General features: G+C 40.5%; 1 protein-coding gene across 1 annotated transcript in view; it reads right to left on the bottom strand.

Annotated features, from left to right (window-relative positions):
• Positions 1-7,529: 7,529 nt before the first annotated feature.
• LOC138979606 (gastrula zinc finger protein XlCGF57.1-like) overlaps positions 7,530-18,454 on the bottom strand; it is a 22,420-nt gene continuing 11,495 nt past the window's right edge. The window contains exon 3 of the mRNA XM_070352317.1: positions 7,530-13,085. Within this exon, the coding sequence (XP_070208418.1) occupies positions 11,263-13,085 (1,823 nt within the window). The 3' untranslated portion in view covers positions 7,530-11,262. The remainder of the gene's footprint in view (positions 13,086-18,454) is intronic.

Genomic DNA, 18,454 nt, shown 5'->3' with positions numbered 1-18,454 from the left:
AATCAGCTTTTGTTGTTGGTTCGACCAAGTTTAAACTGGTGGTGTTATTGACTTTTTAAACTCATTTGTTCAACTTTACTTGTGATCAGAATGTGATACCAGGAGGTAAATTTGTGTTTAGAGATTTAGATGTGCCAAAGATTCTGTAACTTTTTAAGACTGGCAATTACGAGACAGAGTGAAAGTTTGTGTGATTGTGTGACACTGAGAAAGGGGATGACTTGTGTGTGATTGTTTCCCTTAGCATGTACATGATTAATGGTATGACTTTTTATGAGGGTGTGCATTTGACTACTAAGAGTGAGGTTAACTGTGTGACAGTAAGTGGGTGAATGTTGATTTGATACAAGAAGAGCAAACGCTCGATCGAGTCACTTTCGCAGTTCTGAATATTATATGAGGCATCAGATGGACAGGAAGAAATTGCTATTCACAACACAATACAGATGTAAATAATTTGATGTAAAGAATAATCCTATAAAGTTTGAATCAAATCCGATGAATAGTTTCAGAGATATGATATTTCAATTTTTTTCCTTCAAGACATACCTGTGACCTTGAAAAAGGTCAAAGGTCACCAAAGCAGACGTCAAAGTGTAGAGGTCACTGGGAGTCACGTTCACATAAAATTTGAGCCCGGTCACTTTTATAGTTTCCGAGAAAAGCCCAACGTTAAGTTGTGTGTTGCCGAACAGAAAAGGCTAGTTATCTCCCTTGTTTTTCTGATAACGTTCGTAAAAGGCTACAGATGTAAATACTTTGATGTAAAGAATAATCCTACAAAGTTTCAATCACATCCGATGAACTTTGTCAAAGATATAAAATGTCTAATTTTTCCTTTGACGCTGACCTGTGACCTTGAAAAAGGTCAAAGGTCAACGAAACCATCGTTAAAGTGTAGAGGTCATTGGAGGTCACGACTAAACAAAATATGAGCCCGATCGCTTTGATAGTTTCCGAGAAAAGTCCAACGTTAAGGTGGTGTCTACGGACGGCCGGCCGGACGGCCGGCCGGACGGACGGCCGGCCGGACAGACTAACACTGACCGATTACATAGAGTCACATTTTCTCAAGTGACTCAAAAATGTTTTCTTCATTGAATTGATACTTTACTGTTTGCTTTGTTATTGAACCATAGTGAATAATTAAAGCACCCCAAACATACAAAGTTTGTTTATGTCTTTTGTTTGTTTGTGGCATTTAAAATAAGCATGTGAGCATTGTTTGCATAAATATAGGTTTTTGTGTGTTTGTCGCCGCCAACGCGCTATCTACGAGCCGTTGATATGGTTGGAAATCCCGGATGGTTGGGGGCCGGTTGGAATTTTGGGGGGCCGGTTCAAATTTTGACTTACCGGCCCCCCTGGCCGGTAGCAAAAAAAGTTAAGGTACACCCCTGAAAAAGGGAAACTATCTTAAAAAAATGTTTCTGGTCAAACTTACTTAAAAATCATTGCAGAGGGAGGTCATTAGGTAGGATGATTGTAATTTTTTAAAAATTGAGCGAAAAAGTTGTGTTTGATGTAATTTAATTGTACTTTTAAGTTAAAAATATGCGTTTGGTGTAAATGAAATTGTATCTACTTGCCCAAACAAGTTTTGTCACAGTCTTTAAATAATGCCATAATACACAAAAGTGTGTGTTTTCTTATACCTCAGACACCTGGTAGTTAAACTATGGTCACAGGATTCCTGGTGCTTGCACCTGTTGGCTTGTAGAGAGACTTAAGTGAGGCCTTCTGACAAGGGTGTAAATGTAACGTACATACTGAGAATACTTGAAAATGACAATGAATTTGTTTTAGAGACAGAAGATAACTTATCAGTGCTTAAGAACAACCAGCAAGACCAAACCTCTGTTTCAACATGAAAACAAGCACACTGAATGACAAAATTTACCTCAGAAGGACCACTGTTGGGACATTTTGGTGTAAATGTAACATACATCACCTTGTTTTTTTACTGAGACCATATGCAGCACATAATAATGCTAAAAACAGCACATAACAGTCTGTTGAGGGTTTATGAGCTAAATAAAAGAGAAATTACCCTTCAAGTGGACCTGCAGATCTTCGGAGCCTTCTGTATGTTACTTTACACCATCCTTTTGTGTAAAGATGTACACACAACCAAAAATGCACAACCATTAATTTAACCCTTTATTTTGACTTCAGACAGGTAGCTTAGAACAAACAAGTTAGAAATACTGTTTAACTTATGTGAGCATATAGCCCATTAAATGTAAATTCAGTACCTTGTACTTGCTGTTTGGTGTAAATTAAGTAACGTACAGATCATGGGTAAAATTAACATTTGGTACCATAGTGGATTACCAACCTGACTATTCGTGAAAAGGATTTGTTATGATTTCTTGTTTGTAACTCAAAAAACTGCAGACCAAAATATTAAATAGTGTAAAAATATTTAAAGAGGGCGATTTAATAATAATTTCTTCACCGCTGACGGTGCTTTTTTCAAATTAAGTAATAACCTGATGATTGAGGTTAAGGTTTGCAAAACAAATGACATGAACATTTACTGGAACCTTTTCTGCACCTCCATAGAGAATTTCATTGTTTTAAAAACAGTGTAAATAGGTAAATGTTGAATTGTATCTTTGATTCTGATATATATATATATATCAAGGCAAAGCACCGAGAAACACTCTGGAAAGGGATATTGCTCCGTTAAGACACCGACCCTGCCAGAAAGTCCTTGGTTTCCATGGCAACAAATGATTAATGAGGCTTGGAGATGGTTAACCATCCGCTGTATTGCCAGATATGCCATCCTCAAACCATCATATGTTTACAACCATGAAGAAGTGGCAATCTCCAGATATAACCCCGTCGGTTCGAATCTTCAAATGATTCATAACTACAAACACCGTACCGTGCCGGTTATGGATTCCTTGAACCGTAATGCGTACGAAACAGGAAAACCAACTTCATCGGCACTCTATATATATATACTCCAGATATAGCCCCGTCTGCTTCTTTCCGTCCATGTGATTTTCAGTACAGACGGGGCTATATCTGGAGTATATATATCGACACAGGACATCCGTTCCGATTTGTTTGTGTATTTTTGATCGATTCTGTGACAAACTAAAATCTCCACGAAAAAGGGTTTGCTTTTTGGGGACAATATAATGCAGATAGCAAGGGGCGTGGAAAGAGGGGGGTGCAAAAGAGAGACGGGGTGATTTAATAGCCCCGTTTAACATGAATACTAGCAATAGCAAAAATAGTGTGTGTCTCTTTCTGTCATGGTCGGATTTCATGACGGAATGAACCATATAAGACCCTAGAACTTCTCTGCCTCTGTGACTGTCTCTTTCTGTCATGGTCGAGTTTATCGACGTGAAATTAACCATAGCCTATCTGTTCCCAGAACTTCTCCGGCTTCCCGAGGCACGAAAACATAGAAGTGCTAGGAACGATATGGTTCATTTCGTCGATTAGTCCAGCCAGGGACCTATATTAGGTCTATGGTCCAGCCATGACAGAAAGAGACAGTGACAACGAGATAGGAGATTTGGGAACAAATCCCTTTCTGTGACTGTCTCTTTCTGGTTCATTTCGTCGATTAGTCCAGCCATGACAGAATGAGACAGTGACAACGAGATAGGAGATTTGGGAACAAATCCCTTTCTGTGACTGTCTCTTTCTGGTTCATTTCGTCGATTAGTCCAGCCATGACAGAATGAGACAGTGACAACGAGATAGGAGATTTGGGAACAAATCCCTTTCTGTGACTGTCTCTTTCTGGTTCATTTCGTCGATTAGTCCAGCCATGACAGAATGAGACAGTGACAACGAGATAGGAGATTTGGGAACAAATCCCTTTCTGTGACTGTCTCTTTCTGCCATGGTCGGATTTATCAACAGAAAGAGCCATATTTGTTCCCATATCTTCTATCTCTCCTTGACCGTCTCATTCTGTCATGGCTGGACTTATGGACGAAATTAACCATATCTGTTCCTAGCACTTCTATTTTTTTTAGACTCGCAGAGCCGGATAAGTTCCGGGAACAGATATGGTTCATGCTGACTCTGTGACTGTATCTTTCTGTCATGGTCGGATTTATGGACGGAATAAACCATATCTGTTCCCAAATCTTCTCTCTCTCTCTCTCTTTCTGTCATGGCTGGACTTATAGACGGAATGAACCATATCTGTCCCTAGCACTTCTATGTTTTTGTGCTTCGGAGACCCGGATAACTTCTGTGAACAGATATGGTTCATTCCGTTGATAAATCCGACCACGACAGAAAGAAACCGCCACAGAGATATAGACGTTTTGAGAACAGATATGGTTCATTTCGTCGATAAATCCGACCATAACAGAAAGAGACAGTCACACATAGAGAGTAGTTCTGGAACAGATATGGTTTATTCCGTCTATAAATCCGACCGTGAAGAAAAGAAACAGTCACAGAGAGAGAGAAAAGTTCTGCAACAGATATGGTTAATTTCGTCGATAAATCCGACCATGACAGAAAGAAACAGTCACACTCACACAGAGAGAGAAGTTCTGGGAACAGATATGGTTCATCCCATTGATAAATCATCCGACCATGGCAGAAAGAGACAGTCAGAGAGAGAGAGAGAGACGTTCAGGAAACAGATATGATTCATTCCGTCGATGAATCAGACCATGACAGAAAGAGACAGTTACAGAGACAGAAAGAGAGAAGTTCTGTAACAGATATGGTTAATTTCGTCCATAAATCCGACCATGACAGAAAGAGACAGTCACACTCACACCGTTAGAGAGAGAAGTTCTGGGAACAGATATGGTTCATCCCATTGATAAATCATCCGACCATGGCAGAAAGAGACAGTCAGAGAGAGAGAGAGAGAGAGAGAGAGAGAGAGAGAGAGAGAGAGAGGTGTTCTGGGCCGAGGTGCACGAACCAAAAGTGGGTGCCACCCAAACGGGAGAGAACAAACAGCGGGGTCTGATTCGTTGAAATCACAACAAATCTCAATTTCAACCAATCCAACACCGCTGCTGTCTCCCACCCGGTTGGTAACTTTCTCGTGCATCTTGGCCCTGGAAACAGATATGGTTCATTCCGTTGAATAATCCGACCATGACAGAGAGAGAGATAGTCACAGAGTCATGACAGAGAGAGGCAGACACAATCAAGCTTGTAACAGACAGAGACGTTCTGGGAAAAGCCTGTTCATTATGACTCGTTCCGTCCACACACACATACACACAAACACACACACACACGCACGCACGCACACGCACATTTTATTTTTGCTATTGCTAGTATTCATGTTAAACGGGGCTATTAAATCACCCCGTCTCTCTTTTGCACCCTCCTCTTTCCACTCCCCTTGCTATCTGCATTATATTGTCCCCAAAAAGCAAACCCTTTTTCGTGGAGATTTTAGATTGTCAGAAAACGGATATAAAATTAAAATAACTAAATTCAGAAGATGTCCTGTGTCTATATATATACTCCAGATATAGCCCCGTCTCCACTGAAAATCATATGAACGGAAAGAAGCAGACGGGGCTATAACTAGAGTATATATAAAGAGTGCCGTTGAACTTGGTTTTCCCGTTACTAATTTTATAGTACCCATTCCGGTTCTACCGGGAATCCAGAATCGGTACGGTTTTGAACCATTTGAAGATTGAACCGACGGGGTTATATCGGGAGACTGCCGAAGAAGTACCTCAGGGTTGAGCACTACGAAACGGACAACGACGTCATGAATTTTTTTGAGGACTTCAAACGGTTGCAATACAAAGGGTTCTGCAGCAACCACAATAAGGATCTCGGGCACAGATGGAACACGTGTGTGGAGGTCCGGAGGGACAATGTTGAAAGGTAAACTTTTTCTAGACTCGCAAGTCAACTCCTTCCTGCTCGAGTCCAACATTGACCCTCGTAAAATGACTTGCTATGCTTAAAAGTAAAGGTTCTGCAAATTTTAAGCCTTAAATATTCCTCTGAATTATGAGCTAGGAATTGACCAAGAACGCTACATTACCTGCGACTCACTGACTGTGAGGCTTTTCGCGGATTGTGTTCCTTTTCCAAACCCCCTGTCGTAACAACTTACAGTCCCTTGAAAATAAGTGTCCGTTTAGTGAAAGGCTCAGTGATAGTCGTTTTATAAATGGCTTTATAACAATTCATGGCACAAGTTTGCATTGCTGTGAAGTCGAGAAATCTGCCTCGATCCCGGAAACATGGTAGTAGTGACCTCCCCTCCATGGAAATGTCTTTTTAGCCTAATTCAAACAAATACATGACGCAGCAGTAAAATAAAACAAGTATAAATTTAGACGGCAAGAGTATTGTTATTGGCATGGAAACTTACTCAATTCTGATGTTTATATGAAGGTAACTTCACGTCGTTCCATAATCAAAAGTGGTTTAACAATAAAGAACATTTTGTTACATTGTATTGATGATGATGATGATGATAATGGACATTTATATAGCGCTTCTCCACAGCTCGAAGTGCTTTACAAGTTCAATCAAAAACACAACACCACATATACAACTAATACAATTTGTCTCAGATAAAAAGGAAAATGATCATCAAAGAGCACATATACATGCTCACATAAGATACAAAGAATCACATTTTTTTTGCAGCGCAGCACAGTGCACAGTAAAAAAAAACACGCAAACACATACAACAGACAAATACTCATAACAAGCACACATGCACAAACACACACACACACCATGTCAGTTAAGTACTCATAGAGAATAATGTTTGGGACAGATCATATTTTTTTCTAGGGGAATTTTTGCAAGAACATGTGTGTGCATGGTTGTCCCTCAGGGTGGTGTGTAGTGGCAGAGATGTCTTAGTTTAAAAAAAAAAAAAGATTCATGTTGATTTTACACTGAATGTATGCATTCTTATTCATGTTTTTAAACCCCAAAGATTTTATTCTGTGTGCTAGCAACATTTATCATGTGTATTATTCTGTGAGTCTGGAGATGATTTTTACACCTGAATGAACCTGCAAATTTGTAAATGAATTTCTTGCTAAACTTAATGTCAAACCAAAAGAACTGTGATAGTGCTATTTTTGATTTTAAGTGAGCTTCCCTATGGAATCAGATGTCTCTGTTCCGCCAAATGTGACCCTCCACCACGGACTGAGTCGCATATCACCTTTGCATGATTTTCATATTTGTACATAAGTTTCCTAAAGAGTTTGTTATGCTCTATCCAGTGGTGAAACCCGTTTTAGAAAAGAGGGAAAACGTTTGAGTTATAACCCTCTGCCTAAGATGACCTTCACACTGTTACCAGACACTCCCCGGACTTATATTAAGCCTAGCGCAGAACAGCGTGATGTGACATGTGACTCATTTCGTGGTGGAGGGTCACAAATCAGTGTGGGTGATCCAGAAAGAGAGAGAAAGGAGATGGTATAGTAACAATACGATTACACACACACACACACACACACACACACACACACACACACACACACACACGCAAGCAAGCAAGCAAACAAAAAATGCATCAAAATTGATGTTTGTATACATACTGATGAAAGAACAACTTTTTTTTGGCAAGCACTTTAATTATTTAAAACAAAAACAGAAATAAACGTGTAAACAGCTATTTCTTTACAGCTGCTCTGTCCTGCTAAATTCTGATTTGTTTCGTTTTGGTTTCATTTTTCATTGCTCATTACATTTAGTCAAGTTATGACTAAATGTTTTAACATAGAGGGGGGAATCGAGACGAGGGTCGTGGTGTATGTGTGTGTGTGTGTGTATGTGTGTGTGTGTGTGTGTGTGCGTGCGTGTAGAGCGATTCAGACCAAACTACTAAACCGATCTTTATGAAATTTGACATGAGAGTTCCTGGGTATGATATTCCCGAACGTTTTTTTCTCATTTTTTTGATAAATGTCTTTGATGACGTCATATCCGGCTTTTCATGAAAGTTGAGGCGGCACTGTCACGCCCTCATTTTTCAACCAAATTAGTTGAAATTTTGGCCAAGTAATGTTCGACAAAGGCCGGACTTCGGTATTGCATTTCAGTTTGGTGGCTTAAAAATTAATTAATGACTTTGGTCATTAAAAATCTGAAAATTGTATAAAAAATTTTTTTTATAAAACGATCCAAATTTACGTTTATCTTATTCTCCATCATTTGCTGATTCCAAAAACATATAAATATGTTATATATGGATTAAAAACAAGCTCTGAAAATTAAATATATAAAAATTATTATCAAAATAAAATTTTCTAAATCAATTTAAAAACACTTTCATCTTATTCCTTGTCGGTTCCTGATTCCAAAAACATATAGATATGATATGTTTGGATTAAAAACACGCTCAGAAAGTTAAAACAAAGAGAGGTACAGAAAAGCGTGCTATCCTTATCAGCGCAACTGCTACCCCGCTCTTCTTGTCACTGCTTTTGCCGTGAGCGGTGGACTGACGATGCTATGAGTATACGGTCTTGCTGCGTTGCATTGCGTTCAGTTTCATTCTGTGAGTTCGATAGCTACTTGACTAAATGTTGTATTTTCGCCTTACGCGACTTGGTTTTTTTTGTTGATTTATCTCCCTTTCCCCCTTCTTTTGCGCTTGGAGGACATGGAGGACATCATCTTCTCTGGGACTGGGTGGCCGAGTGGTAACGCACTTGCGCTCGGAATCGAGAGGTTGCGTGTTCGACCCTGGGTCAGGCAGCTATTTTCTCCCCCCCTTTCCTAACCTAGGTGGTGGGTTCAAGTGCTAGTCTTTCGGATGAGACGAAAAACCGAGGTCCCTTCGTGTACACTACATTGGGGGTGCACGTTAAAGATCCCACGATTGACAAAAGGGTCTTTCCTGGCAAAATTGTATAGGCATAGATAAAAATGTCCACCAAATACCCGTGTGACTTGGAATAATAGGCCGTGAAAAGTAGGATATGCGCCGAAATGGCTGCGATCTGCTGGCCAATGTGAATGCGTGATGTATTGTGTAAAAAATTCCATCTCACACGGCATAAATAAATCCCTGCGCCTTGAATATGTGCGCAATATAAATTGCATAAAAATTTTTTTTTAAATCCCTGCGCTTACAACTGTACCCACGGAATACGCGCGATATAAGCCTCATATTGATTGATTGATTGATTGATACACAGACACATGCTTCAGGATGTCATAAGTGATCTTTCACACACACACACACACACACACACACACACACACACACACACACACACACACACACACACACACACACACACACACACACACACACACACACACACACACACACACACACTATGCTTCAGAATTAATGTCACAAGTGACAAGTGATCTTGACTGTCCGTGTCGTCCATTTTTTTTAACAAAGCCACTCAAAAGTGTCTGCCCTTTTCCCACGCAAACCTTTTTCTTCGGCGGCATCTTTGCAGTAATGTGGCGGCGGAAGTAAAGTGTCGCTGTCAAAAGTAGCGAGAGTTGTGGCTCTTGTAATATTGTTCGGTCGAGAGTTGCGTCCCTTGTGTTATTGTTCGACCGAGAGTGAAAATTGAAGTTCAAGTAGCTTAGTAGGCCCCGATTTGAACTCGTTTTAACGGGGTTTGATACTTCAGTTTGTACAGATTCTTCTTGCAGTGACCGCTCTAGACGTAATACTATCGGACGACCGCTGACTTCGCGATCGGATCGGACATTTGACGGGACAGAGGTGTTTGCAATCGGTCATTTTACAACCTAAATCGGTCTATGACCGATGACCGATGCCTCGGAACATCACTGGTATGTACATATATTTACAGACAGTAACCATGGAAAGAGCCTTATCCCACTTCATACATTATTTTTCTGTGATTATTTGTTTCTCTGATAACCAGTAGCTTTGATCACAGGCTATATTGAGATCACCATTAGCTGAAATCACTGGTATCTCAGGATGTTATAGTATCTCGGATCACTACTGTGGGGCAGGGTGTAAATATGCAGAGACAGAAAGAGAATCATCCGAGTGAGTCTGCTAGCAAGTGGGTGCGTCAAATTCACTTTGAGGGGGATAAAAAGATAAATGTTTTTGTTTTAAAAAAAAATTTTTTTAAAAAGAATAGTTCGATTGGAGTAACTGACCCAAAGGTTAAATCCAAAAACAAATAGACTGCCAACGTTCCAACATTCAATACTTGTAGATTCATTTGCTTCCAGTTTACCAGCAAGCGGCCAAAAACTCAGCCAAGCTAAGCGCTTGTTACTTATTGTTTGTCTGTGGGTCGACATATATTTGTGATTGTTATAATTGTTTTGTCAATCACAAACGTCCGTCGCGATATAACCTTGAATGGTTGAAAACGACGTTAAACACCAAATAAAGAAAGAAAGAAAGAAAGAATCACAAACGTTCCCACAAATTACATTTCGTGTTCTTTTATTCTGACCCTCAGGTTAGCTAAATTCACCCAATATCAAATAAAGGCTAGGGACAGGAGACTTGACCAGTCTCTCTGCTATTACTTGTTGACTGAGTACTTTCTTTAATTGGTGTTTAACGTCGTTTTCAACCGTTCAAGGTTATATCGTGACGGAGGGAAGGGGGAAGATGGGATAGAGCCACCTGTCATTTGTTTCTTGTTCACAAAAGCACAAATGGAAAATTTCTTAGTAAATTTTCATTTGATTAATATACTTACCCAATTCTCATAATTTGAGTGGTTTTTCAACATCTAGCATGTGAGACTGAAGTCAATGCATTTATGAGAATTGGAGTAAGAATATGTAATTTAATCAAAAATTTGCTCAAGGGGCTTGCAACGTAGTACAATATATTACCTTACTGGGAGAATGCAAGTTTCCAGTACAAAGGACTTAACATTTCTTAACTGGTTGACTAAAATCTTTACAAACATTGACAATATTCTATACAAGAAACACTTAACAAGAGTAAAAAAAAAGGAGAAACAGAATCCGTTAGTCGCCTCTTACAACAAGCTGGGGAGCATCGGGTAAATTCTTTTTCGTCCCAACCAATATAGGACTCCCCCTAACCCGCAGGGGGTGACTGAGTAGTCTGCTGGGTGCTCTCCGGTGAGTGGTTAGTTTAACGGTCCACTGTATGATAAGTAAGTTATCTTTACAAGTGAATACAATGGAACCCCCTTTTAAGACCCCCAATATAAGACTCCCTCCCCTTTAAGATCGTATTACTCAGATTATCTTTTCATATTCATAGCCTCTGTAAATTCACCTCCATTCTAATATTTGATTATCCCAGATTTTCGGAGGTCATGGCTTTTCTCCAGTATGCGTTAACATATGCATCTTTAAACTCACTTTTTGAGCAAATTTTGCTGAACATCGTGGGCAGGAATGTGGCTTTTCTCCAGTATGCCTTAACATGTGGATCTTTAAACCCTCTTTCCGAGCAAATTTTGCTGTACACTCAGGGCAGACATGTGGCTTTTCTCCTGTATGTGTTAACATATGGTTGTTTAAATGATGTTTCTGGGCAAATGTTGCTGTACACTCAGGGCAGACATGTGGCTTTTCTCCTGTATGTGTTAACATGTGGATCTTTAAATTTCCTTTCTTGGCAAATGTTGCTGTACACTCAGGGCAGGCATGTGGTTTTCCTCCTTTATGCCTTAACATGTGGATCTTTAATTTTCCTTTCTGAGAAAATTTGGCTGTACAATGAGGGCACACATGTGGCTTTTTTCTAGTATGCATTAACATGTGGGTCTTTAAATTTCCTTTCTTGACAAATGTTGCTGCACAATGAGGGCAGACATGTGGCTTTTCTCCAGTATGAATTAACATGTGGTTTTTTAAACTCTCTTTATGAGCAAATTTTGCTGTACAATGAGGGCAGGCATGTGGCTTTTCTCCTGTATGTGTTAACATATGCATCTTTAAACTCGCTTTATGAGCAAATTTGGCTGTACATTGTGGGCAGGAATGTGACTTTTCTCCAGAATGCCTAAACATGTGGATCTTTAAACTCCATTTCTGAGCAAATTTTGCTGTACACTCAGGGCAGACATGTGGCTTTTCTCCTGTATGTGTTAACATATGCTTCTTTAAACTCACTTTTTGAGCAAATTTGGCTGTACATTGTGGGCAGGAATGTGGCTTTTCTCCAGTATGCCTTAACATGTGGATCTTTAAACTCCCTTTCTGAGTAAATTTTGCTGTACATTCAGGGCAGACATGTGGCTTTTCTCCTGTATGTGTCAACATGTGGCTCTTTAAACTATTTTTGCGAGCAAATTTTGCTCCATCTAAATCGTTACTTCCTTCTTTCACTAAAGCTCTACTTTTCCTACTGATGGGTGTTCTGAGCACTGTTCCTTTGTCCTTGGTATTGTGGCTTGTCTCTTTGTCCAGTGATCTCTTTGTCTTATGTGAAGAGACCACAGATGTATCTGCTGCAGGGGCTGAACATGTTTCCACCTCAACTGATTTCACTCTTGCTATCTCACAGCCGAAAGTGTCAGTGGATTTCAAGTCACTGTGTTCCATACTCTCGACTTTTTGTGCTGAGTCTACTGGCTCTTGTTTGACTTGCACTTGACAATCACAGCCTGTAGGCACAGGAGAGAATGCATCTTTCACACCGCCAGAAACAATACTTGCACCACGCTCACACAAACTTGTAGCAGTGCTGTCTTCAGCATCTGAACTGCTCGTCTCAGTCAAAGCTGGGAATGCCTCTGTCTTGACTTCAGCTGCTGAATTGGTCGTCTTGGTCAAAGCTGGGAAAGCCTCTGACTTGACTTCAGCTGCTGAATTGCTCGTCTCAGTCAAAGCTGGGAATGCCTCTGTCTTGACTTCAGCATCTGAACTGCTTGTCTCGGTCACAGCTGGGAATGCCTCTGTCTTGACTTCAGCTGCTGAATTGCCCGTTTCGGTCAAAGCTGGGAATGCCTCTGTCTTGGCTTCAGCTGCTGAATTGCTCGTCTCGGTCGAAGCTGGGAATGCCTCTGTCTTGACTTCAGCTGCTGAACTGCTCGTCTCAGTCAAAGCTGGGAATGCCTCTGTCTTGACTTCAGCTGCTGAATTGCTTGTCTCAGTCAAAGCTGGGAATGGCTCTGTCTTGACTTCAGCTGCTGAAAAAGAGGCACATAATATTTGTGTAATCCATGTGTGTCACAATGAAAAAAGCAACACAACCAGAATCTCCAGATGTGTCAATACATATGAGTCATTCTTCAAAGCTGGTGAATTCTTACGTCGGTCACTTAAAATGAAATTTTCACACAAGCAAATGTGTAAGAAAAATGAGAACAGGCTCGGTACAGTAGTCCCTTCCATTTCCGGCCCTTTCGTGGGCGTGAACCTGCCCGGAGTGGCCAGCTTTCCCATGACTAATGAGTTTTCCTTCTATAATTGACTCTTAATGGCCGTTAACCTGTCTGACGCGGTCAACGGTCACTGATTTTTGCCCTAAGGTGAGCCTCTTACTCGACAGGAGCGGCCACTTAACGGTCACTTTCGCGGGCGAGCGCCTGTGGTGTGTGTGTGTGTGTGTTGTGTGCACAGACGGCACAGCACGAGCAGACGACATGAATACTTAAGCATGCGCAAACTGTAAATACAGACATGCGCATACATGTACATTTACGGCAGTCACTTACGGATCGATCACAGCTGATGTGAGTTTGAAACACTTGTTTATCTGACGCTCAAATACATATATAATAATCCAAACAACACACATAGAAACATACGAAACAATAGCTTAGCCAGGACGATCGAGTTAAACACGCAAATAATTAAGATGTATAAACGAAAGCAAAACTAACAGAGACAATACCGCCCTGATATGGCCCTTCGTGGTCGGCTGGGCGTTAAGCAAACAAACAAACAAACAAACAGAGACAATAAATCGGCGGCTCGTGGATGATCGCTTTCTTTTCTTCATGAAAACTTGATCGTGTTTTTGGGGGGTTTTTTGGAGGAGGAGGGGGCCTGTAATGAACGGCCACCTGATATTTGCGGTCACCTTTGCAATGACTAATGGGTGACCGGATATGGCAGGTACTACTGTACATATATTGGAAGCTACAGTTTATTTACACGATAAGTTGATTTTGGATGATTTGTTGAAAAGTCACTTTGTGAAACGATAAAGGTACATTCCTGTGCAAATGTTGTTTTTACATTTAGTCAAGTTTTGACTAAATGTTTTAACATAGAAGGGAAATCAAAACGAGGGTCGTGGTGTATGTGTGTGTGTGTGTGCGTGCGTGTGATTCAGACCAAACTTCTAAAACGATCTTTATGAAATTTTACATGAGGGTTTCTGGGAATGATATCCCCGAACGTTTTTTTCTTTTTTTTCCATAAATACCTTTGATGACGTCATATCCGGCTTTTTGTACAAGTTGAGGCGACACTGTCACACCCTCATTTTTCAATCAAATTGATTGAAATTTTGGCCAAGCAATCTTCGACGAAGGCCGGACTTCGGTATTGCATTTCAGCTTGGTGGCTTAAAAATTAATCAATGACTTTGGTCATTAAAAATCGGAAAATTGTAAAAAATAAATAAAATTATAAAACGATCCAAATTTACGTTCATCTTATTCTTCATCATGTTCTGATTCTAAAACATATAAATATGTTATATTTGGAATAAAAAACAAGCTCTGAAAATTAAAACTATAAAAATTATTATCAAAATTAAATTGTCGAAATCAATTTAAAAACACTTTCATCTTATTCCTTGTCGGTTCCTGATTCCAAAAACATATAGATATGATATGTTTGGATTAAAAACACGCTCAAAGGTAAAACGAAGAGTGGTACAGAAAAGCGTGCTATCCTTCTCAGCACAACTACTACCCCGCTCTTCTTGTCAATTTCACTGCCTTTGTCATGAGCGGTGGACTGACGATGCTACGAGTATACGGTCTTGCTGAAAAATAGCATTGCCTTCAGTTTCATTCTGTGAGTTTGACAGCTTGACTAAATGTTGTATTTTCGCCTTACGCGACTTGTTTCTTTTGTGTTTGAGACCCCAAAAAATGAAGTTGAAAAAGCGATACGTACGCATCGAATGTTGTCACGCTCACTTAGATTTGTCCAACCTCGGTTACAATCATTAATTCTTTTGCAATCAAGTCAACAAGTGTAGAAGATGCAGAAAATGCATTCATTCAACCGAAGACACAATTTGGACGAATTTGATGTCACAGAGTTTTTTGTGTCACAAGTGATGCATTCGTAACGGCCATTTTCCTTATCAAGCTAGAATCAATTCAACTGAATAAAAGCATACATTTTTACGTTTTCCCCTTTGTTTATCACCCAGCCATACAGATGCGTGACACTTTTTCACACAATTTGTCGTGAATAATGACGTCTTTCTTTATTTGGTGTTTAACGTCGTTTTCAACCACGAAGGTTATATCGCGACGGGGAAAGGGGATAGAGCCACTTGTTAATTGTTTCTTGTTCACAAAAGCACTAATAAAAAAATTGCTCCAGGGGCTTGCAACGTAGTACAATATTAATTACCTTGCTGGGAGAATGCAAGTTTCCAGTACAAAGGACTTAACATTTCTTACATACTGCTTGACTAAAATCTTTACAAACATTGACTATATTCTATACAAGAAACACTTAACAAGGGTAAAAGGAGAAACAGAATCCGCTAGTCGCCTCTTACGACATGCTGGGGAGCATTAGGTAAATTCTTCCCCCTAACCCGCGGGGGGTACTGAAAAGCGTACGAACGAAAACAATTTGATGAAAGTGGTACGAACGGACACATTTTCCCGTCAAAATCAGTACGAACAGACACAAAACTGTTTTATGCAAATTCAAATCATCTTATGGTTCACATAGGTCCAATATCACACGCATTCGTACTTTGTGCTATTTGAAGACGATTGGAATACATAGAACTTGTAGTGGGGGCCTGTTTCACTCTGATCTAACAAATGTGTATGAACGGAAACGCTTTTCGTACGAATGGAAACATGCACTTTGGTACGAACGGAAACATGGTGTATGAACGGAATCTGCATGTTTTCAAAAGACAAGGGATTGTACAAAAGCCATGGGTTTCTATAAACTTCTGTTCAAGCGAAATGTCGTAACAGGCAATGGTTTTGGTGATCATGTGCAAATCAGGGGTTAGATTCAATAACAGAGTGAGAAAAACAAGAAAATGATAAAAAATCAAGCAATTTTGCCACGTTTGGCCCGCGTGTGTTATTATTAGGATTACTAGCACCTTGGTAGTTATGGTACACATAGCCCAACCATTTCCCTACCTTATTCTTTCAATATCACACGAGCACGCTGCCCACAGGACTTACCACAACGTTTTTTCCCCAAGCAAGTGACGGAAATGAGGCCATATGAACGGAAACATCCTGCGGATGAACGGAAACATCCGGTGGATGAACGGAATCAGTTGACACACCATGAAACTTAGCAAATTCGGATTGTTGAATTAAAATTAAATTTCCAAGCTCAGTGCAGCCGATAACAGGATAAAAGCACATCATTACAAGTGGGGAACACGCACATGACGTCATACTGAAAGGTGATGAATTATGGCTTCTCCTTCCCACATTTTATTTCAAACATAGAGTCATAGTAAAAATTGTAAAGGGGTTTCTTTCTCAGATTATATTTTGTCCTCTGTCTATCTTTCTATGTCTCCGTCTGTCTGACTCATTCAATTCAATGTGTAATTCCTTAGTTTTGCAAAAGTAAAACTTAGTTTGATATACCTAATCGAAGTTAAAAAACAAAGGAATACTGTACTCACCAATACAAGAACGGGACAAGACGGTACGAATTTTCGCTTATGGAAGCTTCATCAGGAAAAACAAGAACACAAAAGACAACAAAAAGCAGACGCAACACGGAACGAACAAGGTTTGAAAGAAAATGGAGGGGAAACACGCAAAAAAGGGAAGGAACTCTAGGAACGGAAATGAATGAAAGGGGAGAGAAGTGGTTGGATGATGTCATGGGCACAGGCACACTAGACTAAAAGTGATACACATTCATAAAAGGGGGGGGGGGGGGGGTGGGGACAGAGGAAATAAATAAATAAACAATAAATAAATAAAAAAATAAAAAATAAATAAAAAATTAAAAAAATAAAAATAAAAAATAATAAAAATAAAATTTTAAAAAAAGGGGGGAGGGGGGGGGGAAACAAACGTACGCACGCACACGCACACACACACACACACACACACACACACACACACACAACCAAACACATGAAATCACACATAAACACACACACACACATTCACACTCAAACACACACACACACAGGTACTGTAAATCCACAGTATGTTTGGGGAATACAAGTACATCACATTTTCGCATTCAAACCATCAGGTGTGGATGTGCCCAGGAATAATATAAAATCGGACTCTACTTGTTTTCTGTCTGTGGAGGTGCTGTACATTTGCCAGACACCTTTCACACGTGCATCCAGGGAGGTGTGGTTGCTGCTGTTGAAATGTTGGGCAACAGACCTACAGTACAGCGGCGATGCCGAATATCTGCCAGATGTTCGGTGAAGCGGGTAGAGAGGGTTCTTTCGGTCTCACCAATGTAGAGTACTTTGGGGCATTTGAGACAGGATATGGCATAGATGAGATTGCGGCTAGTGCAAGAGAACGTGCGTTTAATGTTGAAATCTTTTTGGGGGCCGGTCAGAGTGGTAGAATGGCAAATGTGGGGGTAGGTGTGGCAACGAGGGTTCTGGCATGCGTGTGTGCCGGGTTGTAGGGGAACTGGCGAACGAAGAGAGGATCGAACCAGGGAGTCTCGAAGGTTGCAGTCCCGTCGGGAGGCCAACAAGGGTGGCAGGCTGGGCCCGTATGCATGAACTAGAAGTAAGAAACACTGGAAGTAGAGGCCTCTTTTCGAAGTGGGAACTCCCGAAGTCAACTTTCTAACTGTTCACAATGCATGAACTGACTTGAACGCCAAAGTAGTGACAGCGAGAGTATTAAGGTCAAGGTCGGGGAAATTGGGGGAATCCCTACTAATATGCATTCGCACGTTTCTATCAACATGGCAGTCAACGAAAATGGCAAGGCACGTGTGCCGCTCAAAAAGAAAGTAGACACAGAGGGGCGTTCTGCGCCTTTTTCAGATGGTGAAATTGCTGTACTCTTGACAGAAGTGTTTTACGAAAGAACGGTTATTCTGTCCAAATTTCAGAACAGTCTAACTGTTAAACATAAAGACGCTGTCTGGTCCAAAATTGCCAAAGAAGTATCGCTCTCTCTCTCTCTCTCTCTCTCTCTCTCTCTCTCTCTCTCTCTCTCTCTCTCTCTCTCTCTCTCTCTCTCTCTCTCTCTCTCTCTCTCTCTCTCTCTCTCTCTCTCTCTCTCTCTCTCTCTCTCTCTCTCTCTTACGACACACGCACACACAGACAAACGTACACTCATGCACATACTGACACTATGACACAAGTGACACTGACGGCACA

The sequence above is a fragment of the Littorina saxatilis genome, linkage group LG11 (genome assembly GCF_037325665.1).
Source record: "Littorina saxatilis isolate snail1 linkage group LG11, US_GU_Lsax_2.0, whole genome shotgun sequence".
NCBI lineage: Eukaryota > Metazoa > Mollusca > Gastropoda > Littorinimorpha > Littorinidae > Littorina > Littorina saxatilis.
This window is presented reverse-complemented; position numbering and strand designations above follow the sequence as displayed.